This window comes from Tupaia chinensis, unplaced genomic scaffold (assembly GCF_000334495.1).
Source record: "Tupaia chinensis unplaced genomic scaffold, TupChi_1.0 Scaffold145082_1, whole genome shotgun sequence".
Lineage (NCBI taxonomy): Eukaryota > Metazoa > Chordata > Mammalia > Scandentia > Tupaiidae > Tupaia > Tupaia belangeri.
The window spans coordinates 774468-796428 of record NW_006204943.1 but is presented as its reverse complement, the minus strand read 5'-3'; the positions used below and the strand labels follow the sequence as shown (position 1 = coordinate 796428).

Genomic DNA, 21961 nt, shown 5'->3' with positions numbered 1-21961 from the left:
GGATTGCGGCATGGCCATCCCCCCTGGAGAGTGATTTCTCGCTTTCTATCTCTCTGTCTGGCGAGCACATGCACCCTGAAAACCTCTCCCCCCCCAAAAAAAAAAAATAGTCAAGGTCTGGTTGTACTGGTAGATTTTTTTTTTCCTGTACACATTAAAAAAAAACACTAATATAATTTTGCATAATCATAATCCAACTATGCTGATATTTTCTTCAGATAGATTGAACTGTTTATTTGGCCCATTAATCTGTGTCAATCGTTGGCTTTCTACAAATGTTTTGAACTGTTCACTTCTATTATATTTGAACCTATGTACTCAAAATACTTTTTTTTAATTATATTGTGAGTCAGGAGGTGGTATGGTGATTGAGGTCCTGGATCCCACATGGCCTATAGCAGAGTCCTGGACCCAGTGTCTTGAAAGTCACTCCAGGAGCGTGTGTGTGTATGTGTGTTCCAAATCCTGAGAGACAAGCAGAGAAGGGATTTCAGTGTAGCCACCTCCCAGGGAAGAGGATGTTACAATTTCTCACTTCCCTTCTCTCTGTCTCTCTGTTTCTCTCTGGCCAGTGCATGTATTCTATGGCAAAAATCTGAAGAAAAATATATTTTAATAATTATTTATTTCCTCATGGGATAATTAAGTGAAAATAGTTATACTGACGTTAAGAAAACAGACTACACGTTAGCACTTACTAGAAAGTTGTTCATTGGAAATATTGTGATTATTTATATTTCTATGTTTTGTCTCTGTGGCAAATAAAACTAGTTTATCAAGTTTTGTGATTTCCCCAGCTTTTTTTTTCTTTGCCGGGTTTTGATATCAAGGACATACTTATCTTTTAAAATTAATTAGAAAGTATTTCTTATTTTTCTATTCCTTGGGAAAGCATTGCAAGATTTGAATTATTGATTTATTATTTATTTTTAAATGACTGGAAAATTCACTGGTAAAACCACTTGGGCCTGGAAATTTGGTTTTTGGAAGATTTTTGACACATGAATTCAGTGTTTTTGTTTTGGGGTTTTTGAATTTATTTAATTCAAGAGTGAACTTCACATTTTTCTGTCTGTTAATAACTGTTTCCTCATCTTGAACCTCACACCTACCCTCCACCGCACACTCTCTACCATTCACTTTCCCTCCTTACGGTCTCTAGCATTTACAGCCGTCCTCTTCACCATCACATTTTCAAGGTTCAGCCTCTGCCATAGCACTCAGTACAAACTGAGAGGATATGTACTGTGTATCTTTCAAAGTCTGGCTCACTTTGGTCAACACTAAGTCTTCTATATTCATCTATTTTGAGTCAATCAATAGGATCTCATTGTGTCTTATAGCCGAGTAAAATTCCGTAGTATATACGCTCCATGGTTTTTCAACCCAGTCTTCAGTTTTTGAACACTTAGGTTGGATCCATGTTTCAACAATTGTAAATAATGCCACAATAAACATACATATGCAGCTGTCTTTCCGATTGAGTGTTTTCCTATCCTTTGGATAAGTATCAAGAAGTGGGATTAGGGACCAGCATATAGCATTATGGTTATGTTGCTGGACTTCCATGTAGTCAACCCCAATTTGAGTCCTGAACCAAGCGACTTGAAACTCACACCGGGCACATGTGCCTGCATGCCCAAGATCTTGAGAAGAGAATGAAGAAGGGATTGTGAGGTGGTCATCCCCCCCAACCCCCGGGAGGTGATTTCTTGCTTTCTATCTCTCCAGTGAGCACACGCACTCTACAGCAAAAAAATCTCTTAAAAAAAAAAAAGTGCAATTACTGGATCCTATGGAAGTCCTGTATGTAGGTTTTTGAGAAACTTCCATATTGTCTTCCACCACAGAGGTTGGACTAATTTGCATTCCCACCAGCAGTGTAAGAAAGTTCCCTTTTCACCACAGTTTTGCCAGCACTTGCTCTTTAATTCGTTTATCCTAGCCATTCTAACTGTAGTTCACTAGTATTTCATTGTGGTTTTAATTTACAGTTGCCTTATGGCAAGAGACTTTGAACCTATTTTTTTCTTTTTGGAGAGGTTTTCGCTATAGGGCATGTCAGCTCACCAGAAAGACAGAGAGAGACAGAAAGCAAGAAATCACACACACACACCCCCAGGAGGGATGGCCATGCCACAATCCCTTCTCCTCCAATCTCCTCTCAGGATCTTGGTCATGCACACACACACACACACATGCTCAGCATGAGTTAAAGCCACGGGGTTCAGGACTTGAACTGCAGTCAACTACATGGGAGTCCAGCGACATAGCCATTACACCAAAACTGCTGGTCCCTGAATATTTTTCATATGCCTCTTGGCCTTTAATAAGTCTTCCTTAGTGAGTTATCTAGTCAGTTCATTTGCCCATTTTAAAATTAGATTATTAATTTTTTTTAATGGATGTGCTGCTTGAGTTCCCTGTATGTTCTTGATATCAATCCCTTGTCTGAGGAATAATTTGCATGTATTTTCTCCCATTCTGTGGGTTGCCCTTTTTAAAAAAAAAAAAAAAGAATTATTTTATTTATTATTATAATTTTTAAAAATCTGCTGTAGGGACATGCTCTCACCATAGAGAGAGACAGTGAGAGAGAGAGAGAGAGAGAGTAAGAAAGCAAGCCACCAGGTCCAGTACTCAAATAGTGGTCAGCTGTATAGGAGTCTAGCATCTTAAACATCACACCACCTGGATTCCCTCTGGAGGGTTGTCTTTTCACTCTAGTTATAGTTTTCTTTGATGTGAGGAAGATTTTTAGCTTGATGCAATCCCACTCGTATATTTCACGGTCTATTGCCTGTGCTTTAGGGGTCTTATTTAAGAAATCTTTGCCTACTCCAATGTCTAAAGTTTCTCCTACATTTTCTACTAGTAGTACTGTAGTTAGAGACTTTTTATTTAAATCTTTGATCCATTTTGAGTCCATTCTAGTTAATGTTGAGAGACAGGGGTCCACTTTCATCTTTCTGCAGATGGATATCCAGTTCTTCCAACGCCATTTGCTTTTCTCCACTGCATTGTCTTATACCCTTTATCAAAGATCCCTGGACTATATGATTTGGGGTTTATTTCCGGATTCTCTAATTCTGTTCTATTGATCTATTTATCTGTTTTTGTGCCAGGACCATGCTGTTTTGATTATCACTGCTTTATAATACACCTTAAAGTCAGATAGTGAGCTGTCTCCTATTTATCTTTTTGGTACAATGTTGCCCTGGTAATATGAGGTCTTGTTTGATTCCAGACAAGTTTTGTAATTGTTTTTTCTATTACTGTGAAGAATGTCTCAGATAATTGGGATTTTTCTAACTTTTATGGAATTATGAGCAGAGTAACACAATACTAAATACAATGTTAACAAAGGAGCTATTAATTTTAGTGTGTTCATTTAATATTTAAGATAAAACATTTGTAAGTATTTATATTACAAAAGAGGTCATATTTTACCTCCCAGAAATGCTTTAAGGTTAATAACATTTTATAAACCTTTTTATTGTAACAGATTAATATACCATGTACTGATGTTTTTTTCTAAAAAGAAGTTGTTTTTTAAAAAAAATTAGTTGACAGTAAAATGAGATCCTACTGAAGTGTTTCTACATTGTGGAATTCTCAAATTGGTGCAGCCAGTTAATGAGGATCCTTGATTGTTTTGTGGATAATCGTCCCGAAGGCTTACTAGAAGTCTATACATCTAAATAGTTTATAATGGGATTTCTTAACAGCATTTTTTCTTAAAAGTATAATAAATTTTTGTTTATATACTTTTCTTTTTGTTGGCCTTTAGGCTTCAGATTCTCAGGGACCACTTTACTTACTCACTCTATGTCAATGTCTGCCGGTCACTCTTTGAGAAGGATAAGCTGCTCTTCTCCTTCTGTCTGACCGTCAATCTACTGATACATGATAATAAGGTCAGTACTGCTCTAGTTTGTGATGAGACCAAAAAACTCCCATAATATCAACATTGCTTCATTAATTTACTAGTATTTGGGAAGATATATATATATATATGTTGTATATAGTTAAAATAATACTAATTATTATCTTAGTTCAGGCAAGACATTACAATGGAATTTCACAGAAGTGAAATATTCTATAAATTAAGCACAGAATTCATCATGTTACTATTCCTTAAACCTTTATATGTCTTAGTTTAAAATAAATCCATTTTTAGGGCCAGTCCCATAGCACAGTGGTTAAGGGACATGATTCCCATATGACTGACTATGGTGCAAATTCTGGCCCTGGCAGCTTGAAAATGTACTTGGTGCTGTGTGGCCATGTGCACTCAAATTCTGATGGGGCGGAGAGATACAGGAGTAGGGATTGTGGCATCCTCTTGGGAGATGTGTTCTCCCTCTCCCTCTGTCTCTGTCTGGTGAGTGCACATACCCTCTGACCAAAAAAAAAATCTATTTTGATTAGGATTTCATACAAATTTGCATATTAATTTAATTTATTTGTATAAATACGTTGATATATTTATACCAATAGTAGTGTAATAATATAAATAGTAATGTATGTAAAAACTTGTGCATTTTAGTCAAATCTAATTGTTTGGGATTAAAAATATTCTAAATAAATTTTTGCTATTTTTAAAATCTACCCAAGATGGGGACTGGTAGGTGGCATGGTGGTTAAGGGTGCTGGACTCCCAAATGGCCAATGGCAGTTCAAGTCCTGAACCTGCCAGTTTGCTCTCTCACTTTCTCTGTCTCTCTCTCTCACTTTCTCTCTTGCTCTGTTCTTCTCTGGTCAAATAAAAATAAATAAATAAAAAGTTAAACAAAATAATTCTAATAAATAAATAAAATCTACCCAAGATGTAGGAAGCACTTTAGGAATGGAAGAGGGGGGAACCAGCAGTTAGCGTAATGGCTATGTCACTGGACTCCCACGTAGTCGACCGCAGTTCGCGTCCCGGACCCAGTGGCTTAAAATTCACGCCGGGCGCGTGTGCGTGCGTGCCCAAGATCCCAAGAGGAGAATGGAGGAGAAGGGATTGCGGCGTGACCATCTCCCCTGGGGGGTGATTTCTCGCTTTCTGTCTCTATGTCTCTCTCTGTCTGTCTGGTGAGCACACGCGCCCTATAGCGAAAACCTCTCCTCCCCCCCAAAAAAAAGAATGGAAGAGAAAAAAAAAAAAAGAATGAAAGAGAGGTGTGTAAAGTCTCTATTTTATACACTATGTGTTTAAGATTTATCAATTTTTTGGGACCAGCAGTTAGCATAATGGCTATGTCACTGGACTCCCACGTAGTCAACCGTGGTTCGAGTCCCGGACCTGGTGGCTTAAACACATGCCGGGTGCATGTGCGTACGTGCCCAAGATCCCGAGAGGAGAATGGAGGAGAAGGGATTGCGGCATGGCCATCCCCTCTGGGGGGTGATTTCTCACTTTCTATCTCTCTGTCTCTCTCTCTGTCTGTCTGGCGAGCACACGCACCCTATAGCAAAAACCTCTCCAAAAAAAATTAAAGATTTATCAATTTTTATATAATGATGTACTGGTTGAATTCTGAAGAAGTAAAAACATTCTTTCATTTCTTGGAAAAGTTTTATAGCAGTATTCACTAAACTATGTGGAAAATAATTGAAAACATGCCTGGTTGGTGACTTTCTGACTTTTTACGATTTCTGGAGCCCATAGGGCTATACACAGTCGTTTTGGAGAACATATGTTCAAATAGAATATATTCAGATTATCATGTTTAGATTAGTAACTCTAAGGAAAATTATCAAAACACAGCTGTTTAAAATGGAACTATGGGATTCTTTAGACAATTTATAAAATATGTGTATTATAAAAAACTACACATGATTTTCAAATATTTTTGCACCAAAATAAACTTGTACTGTAATTCCAGTTTCCTTGTACTTTTTGAAGTCCCCTCACAGTTTGAAAATTGATTTTAATAGACACATTGATTTTTTTATGAGCACATACTGAGTTATATTAGTAGCTACAGAATTTCATAGAAGCCCTATCCGAAACCTGTAAATTAATGCTAACCTCTTTCTAAATGGTTGTAAATTTATTAGTGTATGATGAACTCATTTCTGACATTTCATGCTACTTTGTTTTCCAAAGATTAATAAAGCTGAGTGGAGATTTCTATTAACTGGTGGCATTGGACTGGATAATCCTCATACCAACCCTTGTACGTGGCTTCCTCAAAAATCCTGGGATGAAATATGCCGATTAGATGATTTGTCTTCTTTCAAAACCATTCGTAAGGAATTTATGCGCTTAAAAGATGGATGGAAAAGAGTATATGATAGTATGGTATGTTCTAACTCTCTTATCTATTCTAAAGTTTTTAAATGGAGAAAATATCGTTCAATAATTTTTTCTTCTTTGCATAAAAGCAAGACCTAGATAAACTTTTAAAAAACTGGTCAGATGTTAATATACAAATTTTGATTTATATTACTCCTACTTCTAAAGTCAGTGCTTCTTTTTTTTTTCCTATTTTTTTTTTTTTGAAAGGTTTTTGCTATAGGGCACGTGTGCTCGCCAGAAAGACAGAGAGAGACAGAAAGCAAGAAATCACCCCCCAGGGGGGATGGCCATGCTGCAATCCCTTCTCCTCCATTCTCCTTGGGCACGCATGCACACGCGCCAGCGTGAGTTTAAGCTTCCGGGTCCAAGATTCGAACCACAGTCGACTACATGGGAGTCCAGCGACATAGCCATTATGCCAACTGCTGGTCCCAAGTCAGTGATTCTTTTTGAATGTCCGTATAAACTCCTTGAAATGTATAGAGAAAAAAAAAAAAAAAAAGATTGCATGGTCCTTACAAACATTCTTGTTGAATGTCTATGCCAGGTTTTCATTCATTATCATTTCAGATTTTAGCAATCATAATAGCAGATGAGTTTGAATGTTACAAAACAGCTGTTGCTTAAGTTTTATGAATGTAGACATACAGACTAATAAATATTTTGTGATTTGAGAAAAGGGAAAAGCTAGTAGTTCTACAACAAGTTTCATGAGACCTCGTCTTGCTAACTGGAAATTATTACAATTGACAAAATCATAATACTCAATTTCCCTTCTAGGATATATAGCAACTGTTGCCTTCCCTCAATTTTTCTTTAGCCCGAAGTCTAATATTTTCAAATTCCCAGTTAATTTGTTCTATTTTTTTTTGTTTGTTTGTATCATCTTGAATTCCTGCTTTCCCTGGAGTTAACATGCAAGAGCCCTGTTTGGAGGAGGGTGGGAGAGGAAGGCTGGATGTGTGGCCAGCATTTCTTACTGGTTGACCTGTGTTTTATTTGGTTACCTATTTGACATATTGTTCATGATAGTAAGATTGTGTCTACACATGAATCAAATATTTGGAATGGATCTCTTTTGGATTACTCCTTATTAGTAATTTTTTTAAAAAAAATCTTTCCTAGAGACAAATATGTTTTGGTGACTACTTCATTCTAATGAAATCAAAATGGTATTCACTGTGCTGAAGCATGGCGGGTTCTGATTGGAGATACTATTTAGCTTTTTCCTCAAGTTACAAAGGTACACATGTCCCCTATTTTTAAGGTTCACCCTCCTCCTGGGATCACGATGCCTCTCTTGTAGTAGGTTTTTTGGTTTTTTTTAATTTTTTTTTTTTTGGAGAGGTTTTTGCTATAGGGCGCGTGCGCTCGCCAGACAGACAGAGAGAGACAGAGAGATAGAAAGCAGGAAATCACTCCCCAGGGGGGATGGCCATGCCGCAATCCCTTCTCCTCCATTCTCCTCTCGGGTTCTTGGGCACGCACGCACACGCGCCCGGCGTGAGTTTAAGCCACCGGGTCCGGGACTCGAACCGCGGTCGACTACGTGGGAGTCCAGCGACATAGCCATTACGCTAACTGCTGGTCCCTCTTGTAGTAGGTTTTAATAGTGCTCTCTCTCTCACTCTCTCTCTCGCTATCCTATTTATGTCCTATTACATTTACGTTCTCTAATCTCTTTATTAAACATTGTTCAAAATGAGTAACACTCGAATTTTAGCATATGTCTTTTCTACCTCTTTTGTAACAAATAGTTGTTTTTATAAATAAGTGATGAGAATAGTGGGTAGGTCTCTTTGTTTGGAGAAATAATGGGAAAATAGCTCCAGGTGCCCATTTATGTTTTGTCATAATAGGGATTACTTTGGTTCTTAGTGTTCGTATGGACATTAACCTGCTCAGTTCCTGTCCTGGTTTTGATTCTTTCATGGTTTTTAGTTTTTTCTTCTCTTTACTTCATAGCTTTGCCCAGATTTACACTAAATCATAAAATTTACACAACCATTTTTTTTTTATTTCATGTACTTTTTACGGGTTTCCCTTAAAGAAAGGACTTGTGAGTCAAAATACTGTGCTTTTTAGAAATCGCCTTCAATATAATATTGAATTATTTGCACTGTAATTTTAGGAACCACATCATGAGGTTTTCCCTGAAGACTGGGAAGATAAAGCAAATGATTTTCAAAGGATGCTTATCATTCGTTGCCTGAGGCCAGACAAGGTAAATGTGGTTTTGAAAGCAGCTCAATGATTCCAACCTCTCTCCTCCACATATTCTGGCTAAGTGGATTTCCTTGTGTAATTATAGAGAAGACAGAGGAACCTGTGGGAACTAACACCACTTCCATCCAATGCGACCATGTTCTAAAACATTTGTATACTTATTAAAACCATTCTAAATTAGTAACATACCAGATTACATTTTTAATCTATTTTGTGATCCTTCTTTTTAATTTATGGTTCCCACTTCTCATAATCTACTCACTCTACGTGCTTTGGTCTCAGGTTTATTCTTACCTCACTGAAATTAATTAATGGCATTAAAGTCAGGTTGAAATACTAGAATCCTTGGACTCCTCAAATGCTGTTCTTACATATAGTTCTTTGTTAGCCTTTGGAAAGCAAATAAAGTATTTAAGAAATTCATCATTGTTTGCAACAGAAGAAAAATCAGTATTATTACTTTTAACTTCTTTAAATGATGAACTATATAACCCGTGAATTGGCTGACCTGTCATGTCAGCAAATTTCCATACTCATCACTATTCTATTTATTTGTATTTTATTTTTAAAACTTCACCTAAGTATATTGCCCCGTATCCACAGAGATATCAATACATTCTGAAAAATAGAGACATTATGTATTTTGGGAAAAAAATGAGACAATATCTGAATTTTTTAATGTTACTAAAATAAAATTTCACATAATTATTTCAAAACATAGTTTGTGCAAGTTGAATTGTTAAGGGATATAAGACAATATCTCCATTTTAACTAAAAAACAAACAAACAAACAAATAAAAATAGTGGATGAGACCAGCAGTTGGCATAATGGCTATGTCGCTGGACTCCCATGTAGTCGACCGCAATTCGAGTCCCAGACCTGGTGGCTTAAACTCACACCGGGTGCGTGTGCGTGCATGCCCAAGATCCCGAGAGGAGAATGGAGAAGAAGGGATTGTGGCATGGCCATCCCCCTGGGGGTCATTTCTTGCTTTCTGTCTCTCTGTCTCTCTCTGTCTTTCTGGTGAGCGCACATGTCCTATAGCAAAATCCTCTCCCCAAAAAATAAATAAATAAAAATAGTGGAACCTAGATGGTGAAAGCAATACATTAAAAAACAAATTTTTGGTCTAGCCAGTGCTGTGGTAGTTAAGGTGGCTGGATCCCACATGGCCAGCTATGGTTTGAGTCCTGGACCCAGTGAGGAGAATTGAAGAGAAGGAATTACAGTGTGACTATCCCCCCAGGGGGTGATTTTTTAGTCTCCCCCACCCACCCACCACATCTATTTCCACAAGTACTCATGCCCTGTAGCAAAAACTAAAGCAAACCAAACAAATTTGAGAACTATACATTGGTGATAATGGAGATAGAGGCACTTTTTCTTCTTTATGTTCAGTGAATGCACGTGATCCTTAGTCGGGGCCTACATGTCCATCAGCCGTAGTAAGCACAGTGACTCAGCTCCACAATACTTTCAGATGCCCATGAAAATGTTTTAATTTCTGTTAAAATCAAAAGAATATAGGGCCAGCCCTCTAGTACAACAGTTAAGTGTTGTATAGAGGGAGCTGATTCCCACATGGCTGGCCGTGGTTCAGATCCCAGCCCCAGTAGCTTGAAAAACACACTGGATTTGTGTGTGTTTGTGTGTGTGTGTGTGTGTGTGTGTGCATGTGTGTGTGTGCATGCACACACACCACTACCCAGGATTCGAGTTGTGGAATAAGGAGGTTTTTTTTTTCTTTAAAAAAAAAAAAAAAAAAAAAAAGAGTATACTGTGGCCTGGATCATATTTATCTATATCCCAGAATAATGGTGAGATATAATTGAAATTATTTTTTAATTAGAAGAAGGGACTCAGGAAGTGCCAAGGATCCATGAAAAGTCATAGCTGGTCTGCTCTTAGGGGCCAGATGTAAGCACGCTGTTTAGCATCATGAAATAGGCTCTCCCCTTGGTAGCTCTCTTAATCATGAATATCTAATGAAACTTTGATGTTAAGGCTCAGAAATTTTCACTTCAACTGTTAAAGAGGGGAGAAGATGAAATTCTTCAACTTAATATAACCTCTTAAAGGTTTTTATTACAGTCTTCGGTTTTTTACTTTGTTCAGCTAGGTAATAACTATTGCACTGAAATGGCTCTGCATGTATCACCAACCTTCCCCTTCAATATATGAAAAACAGAGAAACTTCCCTTTGAGTTTTTATATTGTGTTTAATTATAAAGGACTATAGCGCCATTTCTTGATGCAACAGTGTCTTTTCCCCAATTTTATGTTTTTTTAGAAATTTGACACTTTACGGTCAGCAGGTGGCATGGAAGTTAATGCACTGGATCCCATGTGGCCAACTTTGAAGTTTGAGTCTTGGATTAGGTGGCTTGAAAAATCACACCAGGCGCACAAGAATATGTGTCTAAAATCCCAAGAAAACACTGGAGGAGAAGGGATTGTAGTAGCATGGCCATCCGCTCTGGGGAGTGATTTCTCACTTTCCCTCTCTCTCACTCACCCCATCTCTTTGGTGAGAGCATTTGTCCCAAGCAAAAAAAAAAAAAAGAATTGACATTTTAGGGCTGGCCCTGATGCCTAGTGGTTACAGGAGCCATACCCGACATGGCTGACTGTGCAGTTAGAGCCCTGGCCCCAGTAATTTGAAAAACACTCTGGGCGTGTGTGTGTGTGTGTGTGTGTGTGTACATGTGAGTGTGTGTGCCCAGATTCCTGACAGGATGGAGAAATGAAGAAGGAATTGCAGCATGACCATGCCACATTGGGAGAGTGCTTTAAAGTACATGTGAAGGAAGTAGAGAGTTACATATTCAAACAGATGTTTTTGTTTTGTATGGGTTTGGGTTTGTATATTTTGTATATTGATTATTTTTAAATCTGTGGAGGTTAAACTTATGGCTTGGTACTTCTCTCAGCTACTTTGCCTAATACTTTTGCAACCCTGTCCTGGAATTTTTCATATATTGGGTCATTGGAAAGTCATGACACATTTTTGCACAGAAAAATATGTCATGACTGTTTCAACAACCCAATTTATTCACAAATCTCCTCTAGAGTTTCCCTTGGCTACGTAGTTAAGTGTGTAGACAATGCTACTTATCAATATTTCTGGTTCTCCCCTCCCTCTGTGTCCCCTCAAAGCAGGGGGTGAGGGTGGGGGGATTGTGGTCACACTCATGTCTTTGGCCAATAAAATGGCAGTAGCATGAACTAGCATAGGAGGAGTCTCCACAGCACTCTCCCTGCCATCAGGACTGTAGAATCACATGTTGATGGTGAAGTCCCTAAGCGGGCTTGACTACAGAGCTGGCACATCGGGAGTGAGCTGCCTTGCACAGCTGATGACTTTGCAGGGACAAGCAGTAAGCGTTAAATCACTACAATTTGGAAATTGTTTGCTACTATGGCTAAATTCATTTTATCCTAAGTCATATCATCAATTAGTTACCGTTATCTATAACATCACACCCACATCCTTGAAATTAATTATACCATTATATTATTCAGCAATTTCAAACCTTTTTTTTTTTCTTCTTTTTTTTTTTTTTTTTGTTTTGCTATAGGGCACGTGTGCTCGCCAGACAGACAGAGAGAGACAGAGAGACAGAAAGCGAGAAATCACCCCTCAGGGGGGATGGTCACACCACAATCCCTTCTCCTCTATTCTCCTCCTGGGATCTTGGGCACACACGCACACGCGCCTGGCGGGAGTTCTAAGCCACCGGGTCCGGGATGTGAACCGCGGTCGACTACGTGGGAATCCAGCAACATAGCCATTACGCTAACTGCTGGCTCCCCAAACCTTTTAATCTTACTGTAACCAGGTACTCAAATTTCTAGTGGAAAATTAATGATTTTGCAATCTTTATATTATAAAATTGGTAAATGGCTATTATGCTTTTCAGAGTGGTTTTCCAAGGTCAAATGGTATTAGTGTACCCGGGAAAGGAACAGTGCTGTGTGGGGTGGTATTTGAGCTCATACACTGTATGTTTTATTTCTTTGCCATTTCTAAATTGAGGGATAACCTGTATATCCACCAGGATAGTCAGCAAATTATTGTTCACCAGCTTATACTTTGTCAGCATAGTTTATTTTTAAGATGGGGGAATCCTGGGATTTCATCAGGTGGCATAGTGGTTGAGGCACCAGATTGCCACATGGGCGACCATGGTTCAAATACTGGTCCTGGCTGGTTGAGAATAACGCTGGGTGCATGTGCATGCATGCCCAGAATCCCAAGAGGAGAATGGAGGAGAAGGGATTGCAGTGTGTCCATCCCACCTGGGGGGTGATTTCTTACTTTCTCTGTCTCCTCTGTCTCCTCTCCGGCAAGCACACACGCCATATGGAGGAAAAAAAAACTTTTAAAACTAAATAAATAAAAGAGAGGATTTGATTTCTACCCTTCTCCTCTCAAAACCAACCCTGCTCAATGATAAGAAGCCACAAATGCCAGACTCTCTAATTCTGTAGTTTGGAAAATATAAAAGATTCACACTAAATCACCAGCAGGAAAAATGAGATGGGTTTGCACTTTCCTATGGAATTTAATAGTTCACAGTGTTTTATTGACAAAGGAAACTTATTGAATGACTAAATACTGAGGGTAGAATGTTTTGAGTCCATTTACCAAATAAAGAGCTTCTGGCCATAGTTCTATCCTTCTGAATGGTAAACAAGAAGCAAATTAATCAGCTTTCAATAAGAAACTTGTCAAATATAAGTTAATATGTTTCTCTGACCTCAAATAAATCCTGTAGGAACTTGCAATAAATAGAAAAACATACATATAAGACCACAAACTTCTTCCTGCCTTTGGGAAGATAGTTGACTAAATGAGTTCGTAATTTTTGTAACTGACAGATTTCATTTTACAAACCTAATGCTGGCATAATCAGATTGCAGAAGCAAACCCAGTCTAGTGCCTTGCAAGCTGAATAGCTAGTGTAGTTTCATTTACCTTGGGAATCACAGTACAGACCTGAGAGCCAGCAGGATTTGTTCAGTTTTAACAATTAAAGGGGAAAATTGCAATTTGTCTGTTCTCACCCTTAGGTGAGTATCCCTAACTTGATCTTCCAGTGCTAACACACAAAAATGATCACTTCCCTAGGTCACCCAAGCTTGCTGGTGCAGAGGGACTGACAGTAGCTTGAAATACTCTCAAAACTGGGCCAGTTGTCACTCAGATTTACGACCTACCAAATCATGTTATTAAAATTAGGGGGACCTAATTTTGTGTTTAGGGGACCAGTCAATGGCATAACAGTTATGTGACTAAACTCCCACGTAGTCAACTGTGGTTCGAGTTTCACAACCAGCAGCTTAAACTCACACCAGGTACATGTGCGTACCTGCCCAAGATCCCAAAAGGAGAATGAAGGAGAAGGGGTTATGGCATGGTCATCCCCACCGTGATGGGGTGATTTCTTGCTTTATGTCTCTCTGTCTCTCTCTGTCTCTTCAGCAAGCACATGCACCCATAGCAAAAATCTCTCTGAAAAAAAAAATTAGTATGCTTTTCATTTTGTTTGTAAAACTAAAATTTAGTGAAGAAGTTAGAGGTTATATAAAAAAAAGTATTCATTTTCTTTTTTAAAAAAAATAATTATTCAATTTTATTCATTATTATTATTCTTCAATTTGACCAGAGAGAGACATGGACAGAGAGGAAAGGAGAGTGAGAAAGCAAGCTGCCAGGTCCAGGACCTGAACCACAGTCAGCCATGTGGGAATCCAGCACCTCAACCACCACACCACCTGCCAGGCCCCAAAAGTGTTCATTTTCTTTTGTTAGCTGTTTCTTTTTTAATCTAGTGAGGAAAGACCAACTATAGCACTACAGAAAAAGAATACTAAAGGGAAGGGCAAGGACGAGGCCTGCCACATACAATTAGGATACTTTTAGCTTTCCTGTAAAAGCTTCCCATCTGTGACCATTCGAAATACCAGAAACATGAAATAACTCAGCTAGAAATAAAGCTCTATGGATAGATGAATTTATTATTCTGTGATTTTGTTTAGAATTTCTGTAATTAAAACCTCACCTTCAGGTCAGCAGGTGGCATGGAGGTTAAGATAGCTGGATCCCACATGGCTGACTGTAGGGTTCAAGAACTGGACTCGGTGGTTTGAAAAACACTCCAGGCATGTGTGAGTGCATGTCCAAAATCCTGGGAGGAGAGTGGAGAGGAGAGGAGAAGGAATTGTGGTGTGACCACCCCTTGCAGGGGTGATTACTCAGTTTCCCTCTCTCTCTGTCTCTCTCCAGTGTGTGCTTGTGTTCTAGAGCTAAACAAAACAAAATTATGTTTTTTAAAAACCCACAAAAGTAGGCATCCTGAATTATTTTTATCCCTTAGTTCATTTACTCGATATTTATCAGGCATGAAGGACTTCTAAGTCCTCTTGGTAGGTAGTTCCTATCTGTCACTGTGCTTATAAATGTGTTGGTACTCGTCTGTGCTTTCTTACATTTGGATGGGCCGAGAGAAATATTGAGGAAGGATTTAGAAATCTAATTTAAACCCATATATCTCCACTGGCTCTCAGCTCCCCTCTCTAACTCCTTCAGTCTCTCTTCTTTCCCTCACACACAAACATCAGAATTGACATTTTTTAGGAGGGATTGTGACCTATCACTGATTTTCAGTCATAAACCTTGTATAAATACATGTTCCAGAGAACACAATTGAAGTTTAAAAGTACTTTTTTCGGGGTTTGACAGGTGACGTGGTGGACTCCCATATGCCCGACTACAGTTCAAGTCCTAGACCTGGTGGCTTGCTTTCTCACTTTCCCTCTCTCTCTCTCTCTCACTCTGTCCCTCTCTGGTCAAATTAAAATATAAATAAGTAAATAAATAAAGTTAAATAAAATCATTCTTTAAAAAAATACTTCTTCCAAAGGAGAACAACCATGTTTTTCAGATACTTGGCACCTGCAGTTTGCTCCAAGGTAAGAAAAGTTGCGGGCTAGTGGAGTTGCCAACCTCGTTTGGAGAGTTGAGTGTACACACAACTTCATACCCATATATGAGTCGCAATGATTCTGGGGCCTCCAAATAATTCTTCCCATTACCCCTTTTCCTGAGATTTCCCTTGTTACCTTCTAAAGTTGGTATGCTTTGAAAAAGCCTCTTCTCTAGTGGGATTTTTATTTTAAAACTTTCAAGTAGCTCTCACAATGTTGTGAATTTTTCTAACATAATCGGCGTTTGGAAACTTCAGTTAAGAATTAAAGTTTCTTTTTCTTCTTTTATCCACTAAGCCTTGATTGTTCATTAATGGGAAGAAAAATGCCTTTGCATTCTGGTCACTCTTTATTGTTTAAATAATTTCTATAATTCTTTTCTACCTAAAGGGTATTTATAGAAACAGTGACATCTTTGACACTCCATCACTAATGAACACCTAAGCTACTATGGTTAGAGTCTTCCATCCTAAAATGCCTTTGAAATGGAACTTTCTGGGGTCTTAGGAAGGTTTTGAATATTCTTTTGAACATATTCTTGTCCCCTTCTAGGTTATTCCAATGTTGCAAGAATTCATAACCACCAGATTAGGGCGCATATTCATTGAGCCGCCCCCCTTCAACTTGGCCAAGGCGTTTGGTGACAGTAACTGCTGCGCTCCGCTGATTTTCGTACTGTCTCCTGGAGCAGATCCCATGGCTGCCCTTCTGAAATTTGCCGATGACCAGGTTCCTGACGATAAATGAGTTATCTGACATTTTTTTGAAAGCAGTATTTACTTAAAATTGACATTTTAAAGGGCGAGGGAATGGTAAAAATTGAGCCCTTAAAAAGGTTGGAGATCTGGAGGTTGATCAAGTCCCAGGAAAACGATACTTAAGTGGCAGCCCTAACACTGAAAATAGTCTCTTCTCTGAACATAGTTCCTCTCCCATTTCTCCTCGTGCTATAGAATATGGTTCTTCTTTGGTCCCTGCGTAGGTCCTGCTCAGTGCATCGGCTTCCCTTGCTCTGGTCACTTCCTCCAGAAACAGCAGTGCAGAGCTCTGTTTTGTTTCCTGCTTCATCTGCCTCCTGGTAACAATACACCAGGGCATTCAGAGAGGGCCCCAGACCCCACTCTTCCACTCCAGGTGTCTCCCAAAGAGGCGATCTGATGATAACTAACCTAGACAAACGTAGATCCAGAAGTGAATTAGGATAGAGTAGAACTGAATGACAAGAAAATATTTCCACAGAGTTCTTTAAAGAAACTTTTAAATGGGAGTTAGTGGTTAAGTTTTTAAATTTCTTAATTTTAGACAGTAGCTAAATTAATTAGAATATAGTTACTCAGGGGCCAGCAGGTGGCATTGTGGTTAAGGTGCTGAACTTCCACATGACTGACTGCAGTTGTAGTTCTGGTGGCTTGAATATCACTCCAGCTGCATGTGCTTATGCCTGCCCAAACTCCCAGGAGGAGAGTGGAGGAGAAGAGACTGTAGCGTGACCATCACCCCGGGGGTGATTTCTCACTTTCCCTCTCATTGTCTCTCTCTCTCTGGTGAATGTGCATGCCCTATAGCAAAAGCCTGAAATTATATATATATATATATGTATATATATATATACACATATATATGTGTATATATATATGCACATGTATATATACATATAGTTTCTCAAAGATTTGGATAAGTAGGACAAGTTTATCTGTCTATTCATAGTTTTCTTTTCAGCTTTGGATCTTAGAAGTTCCTGCAAGACAGCTGGTCTCTTTCATCTCCTCCTTATGTAAAAAGTCTTCTTAATTCTTTTTCTATCCTTTGTATCAACAGCCAAAGAAAATATAGATTTTTTCCATTAATTATCATGACTCCTACATGAATTAGCTCACTTTTTACCTAAGTGTTTATAGGATTCTTATTCAATAAGATTTTAAAGGTTTTATATGTCTGGGTCTTTGAAGGGTGCTATCCAATTAAATTTTAATATAGTTAGGGTTAACATTTCTTGTAATAACAATATTGATTTTTCTTTTAAAATGTGATTTTTTTAAATAACATCTTTACTATTCTTATACACAGGGATATGGGGGATCAAAACTTAGCTCTTTATCCCTTGGTCAAGGCCAAGGGCCCATAGCCATGAAGATGTTAGAAAAAGCTGTCAAGGAAGGAACATGGGTTGTTCTTCAGAACTGTCACCTTGCCACCTCATGGATGCCAACCCTCGAGAAAGTCTGTGAGGTAAAAATACAAGATTGTATTATTTGCCTTGGCAAATCCTTCTTAGTAGGGACACAGCAAGGACTCATTCACTGAGATGGAAATATCCTTGGGACCAGCAGTTAGTGTAATGGCTATGTCTCTGGACTCCCAGTACTCGACCGCGGTTCGTGTCCTGGACCTGGTGGCTTAAACTCATGCCTGGCGCGTGTGCGTGCATGCCCAAGATCCCGAGAGGAGAATGGAGGAGAAGGGATTGTGGCGTGACCATCCCATCTGGGGGGTGATTTCTCGCTTTCTGTCTCTCTGTCTCTCTCTGTCTGTCTGGTGAGTTCACATGCCCTATAGCAAAAAGCTCTCTCAAAAAAAAAGAGAGAGATGGAAATATCCTTAATCCAGAGACACAGGCTCAAACATGATAGTAAACCACAGGGTGGACATAAGCCAATTTGCTTTTTAGCAATGGATCAAAAGCAACAAAGGAGTCTGTTCAGGGTGAGATTCATGTGGCCATTCTAAACCAAAAGGCTTTAGAATATAACCTTCCTTTAACTTAACTTCTCACCCTCTTAGCTCGTTACCTTGCCACAAAGAATGATTCTGAAACCAAAATGGCGCTACTCACACTCTCCTTACTGTGGATCATGGTACTTCCCTTTTTTGGTGGGGAGAAATTCCAGGAAGAAAGTTCTCTGTAACTCAATAGAGAAAACCTGGTGCTTGATTTCAGCAGAGAAAATGTGACTGTTGGAATGATCCATGATGCTGGGCCCCTTCTGATGCCCCTCTTAGAGTCCCATGGGCTATTAGATAACCAAGTTAATGAGAAGCTTGCCCTGGCCAACCATCCAACAGAAACTTTAAGGGACAGATGGTTTTATTTTTTTCTTTATGTCACTTATTACCACTTTGTTTTGCCTGTATCCTCCCACTTAGTTCACACATATGCTAAAACGTAAGTGCCATGAAGATTGGGACTTTGTCTTTATTTGCTTTGTTTTCCTTTTTTTCTTCTTCTTCCTCCTTTTTTTTTTTTTTTTCTTAGCAAAGTAGGAAATTTATTAAAAGAGAGGGAAGGGAAAAACTCTTGAGAAGGGAGGGGCCCCGGAAAATGGGTTGCCCTGTGTTTTTATTTAGCTTTATTTATGTATTTATTTATTTATTTAAATTTGACCAGAGAGGGACAGAGTGAGAGAAGGAGAGAGAGAGTGCACGTGGGAAAGTGAGAAAGCTGGGGACCAGCAGGTGGCGTGGTGGTTAAGGCGCTGGACACTCCCACATGGCCAACCAGGGTTCAAGTCCTGAATCTGGTGACTTGCTTTCTCACTTCCTCTCTCTCTCATTCGCACCCTCTGTCTCTCTCTGCTCAAACTACAAAATAATGAATGAATGAATAAAATAAATAATTATTTGAAAAGCCAGATCTGTGACTCGAACTGTAGCCAACCACACGGGAGTCCAGTGTCCTTAACCACCATGCCACCTGACAGCCCCTATTTGTTTTGTTTTCTGTACATCTCGAGCATCTTGAGTAGTGCTTGGCCTAGAGAAGACAACTAATACATCCTTACTGAATTAGTGAATGAATATTGCATCAGTGCTTACAAACTTTTAATGGTGTCCCATTGCATGCAATCAAAGTCCAAATCCCCAGCAGGACTTAGCGCACTCTTCATGATCTGGCCTGTGCCTGTCTCTCAAATTTCATCTCTTGCCACTTCATCTTGATATCTATGCTCTTAGCCATTTGAACTCTTTCACTCTCTTTGGTACAGCACACTTTCAAGAATATAGATCATGGGACCAGCAGTTGGCGTAATGGCTATGTTGCTGGACTCCCACGTAGTCGACCGCGGTTCGCATACCAGACCCGGTGGCTTAAAACTCACGCTGGGCACGTGTGCGTGCGTGCCCAAGATCCCGAGAGGAGAACAGAGGAAAAGGGATCGTGGCGTGGCCATCCCCCCTGGGGGGTGATTTTTCGCTTTCTGTCTGTCTCTCTGTCTCTCTCTGTCTGTCTGGTGAGCGCACACGCCCTATAGCAAAAACCTCTCCAAAAAAAAAAAAAAGAATATAGCTCATCGTAACAGATTTTTTTTTTGCCCGAAAAACTATTCTTGTACCTTTTGTCAAAAATGTGGGGTTTTTTTTTGGGGGGGGGATATATATTGACTTATCTGAGTGTATTGCTTATTTTTAATACCTGGATGTAGCAAGAGGAATGGGTTAATCTTCAACCAGCTGTGGGGTAGAGAATTAATTCTGTAAGATATCCTAGCAATGTCAATGGAGGTACTAAATTTTTTGGAATGTCTTAATTATTTTGACCAGCTTTGTGAGATAGAACACCTTTGTAAACTTCACAGGCATGTGAATTAATTTCATTGTGGAAAATGACTCTGGGCTTTCTCAAAAAAAAAAAAAAAAACCAAAAAAAAACAAAACAAAAAACAACGCTGTTTTAGGGTCAGAATCATATATCAAGGTGAAAATTACTGCCATTACATCTTTGTTTTGTAAAAAGCGCTTCCTCCCCCTTCCAGTCTATCCGTAGACACATGATCTTGAGATTTTCTTTGAGTTTATTTACCCTCTTGTATCCAATTATTTTCTTCCAGGAGTTAAGCCCAGACTCAACACACCCAGATTTCCGAATGTGGCTGACAAGTTACCCATCTCCAAATTTCCCTGTGTCTGTGCTGCAGAATGGAGTGAAAATGACCAATGAAGCACCGAAAGGTTTACGGGCTAATATCATCCGATCATACCTCATGGACCCGATCTCTGACCCCGAGTTCTTTGGCAGCTGCAAAAAGCCCGTTAGTAATGACTAAGTCTTGTTACCTCAGCCCTGTAAAGCAATTCAAGTGGCCCCTGGTGATCACGGATGTGTGTGCAGAGTAAAACTACAAATTAAATAGGCTTCCTGCACTGCGGTGCAGTTGGTTTTGATTACTGATTATTGACTGTGCTGAAGTCAATTTTATTAATATTTTATTTTAATTTCACCACCAGCCTCATTCTTGCTCAGCTGAGATCTTATGGGGTGTCATTAATAATGTAGCTTTCTATTTAGAAAGTCAGCTGTAAGCCATTCCCAGTACAAATCTGCAACGTTGGAGAATCTTGTTTCAGGATATTAACTGAGTCCTTTGCTATTTGGAGCCATATCTCTAAATTAAAACATAAAAATATTTCTTTCATATAACTATAATGAGAACCAAAATTATTTTACTCCTTGATCGATGGGACTCATAAGGGTCTTTTTTAGCCTCACCAGGCAAAGCAGAAAAACCACCCACTGCTTTTGTGATTAGAATTCTGTGTGAATGTCTGTGACCTGAAATCGTCTCACAGTGTTTTACCGTAATTAAAAATGGAAGAGTTTCTTTTTAAGAGGGGTTATGAACCTTAGTAAGTTTTTGCTATTAAAAAGCTCACACTCCTGATGTCTGAATATGTTTTAAGTGCACATCAAAAAAAAAAAACATTAAAAATAAAGGATTGCTTTCATTTTATAAATCTTCAGTGTTTTTTTTTTTAAAGTAAAAGCCTATGTTTAAAACTAAGTCAGACCTTATCCTAAGCTTCTAAGACCTGCACTATGACTAGCTTTTACATTGACTAAGTCCAGAGAGAGCAGGTTACTCCCAGTGAGGTGATGAGGGCTTTTCTGCATATGATTGGCCAGACAGAACCCTTTTACAAATTTAATTCGACCCTCCATTTCTTCTAGATCAAAAAGTCTCTCCAGCAGTAGTCTCATACGTTAGCGGTCTAGGCATATATGAAATACAGTTCAAGACAAAAGCAAAATCCCATTAAATGCCAAAGCAGCACATCAGAATTTTTCTGTTTTAACTTTTTACTTGGAAAACTATTTAAAATTTCTGTAAGTTAAAATTATTTAATTTCTGGAAAAGTAATAAGTATAAAAATAAACAAAAATTTCCCATATCCTTTACGTATTATCACCTCCTCCTAGTGTTTTATCTTATTTGCTATACATTTGTGTCCCCATCTCTCTACAATCACATAGATATAGACACGTGTACATACGTACATATATATATACACACACACACACACATTATACAACACACACATATATATGCATACCAATTGCAGGCAAATTAGATATATCATAACACTTGAGCTGGCCCTCTAGCCTGGTGGCTAAGGGAGATGGATCCCACACAGCCAACCAAGTAGTTCAAATCCCAGCTTTTGCCACTTGAAAAACATGC

The 21961-nt window shown here is 38.8% G+C and overlaps 1 protein-coding gene across 1 annotated transcript in view; it reads left to right on the top strand.

Moving 5' to 3' along the window:
- Positions 1–21961, top strand: part of DNAH7 (dynein axonemal heavy chain 7) — a 288975-nt gene that overhangs the window by 230538 nt on the left and 36476 nt on the right. Inside the window, exons 53-58 of the mRNA XM_006167772.1 lie at positions 3791–3917; positions 6098–6292; positions 8421–8513; positions 16059–16235; positions 17574–17735; positions 20333–20533. Of these exons, the coding sequence (XP_006167834.1) occupies positions 3791–3917; positions 6098–6292; positions 8421–8513; positions 16059–16235; positions 17574–17735; positions 20333–20533 (955 nt within the window). The remainder of the gene's footprint in view (positions 1–3790; positions 3918–6097; positions 6293–8420; positions 8514–16058; positions 16236–17573; positions 17736–20332; positions 20534–21961) is intronic.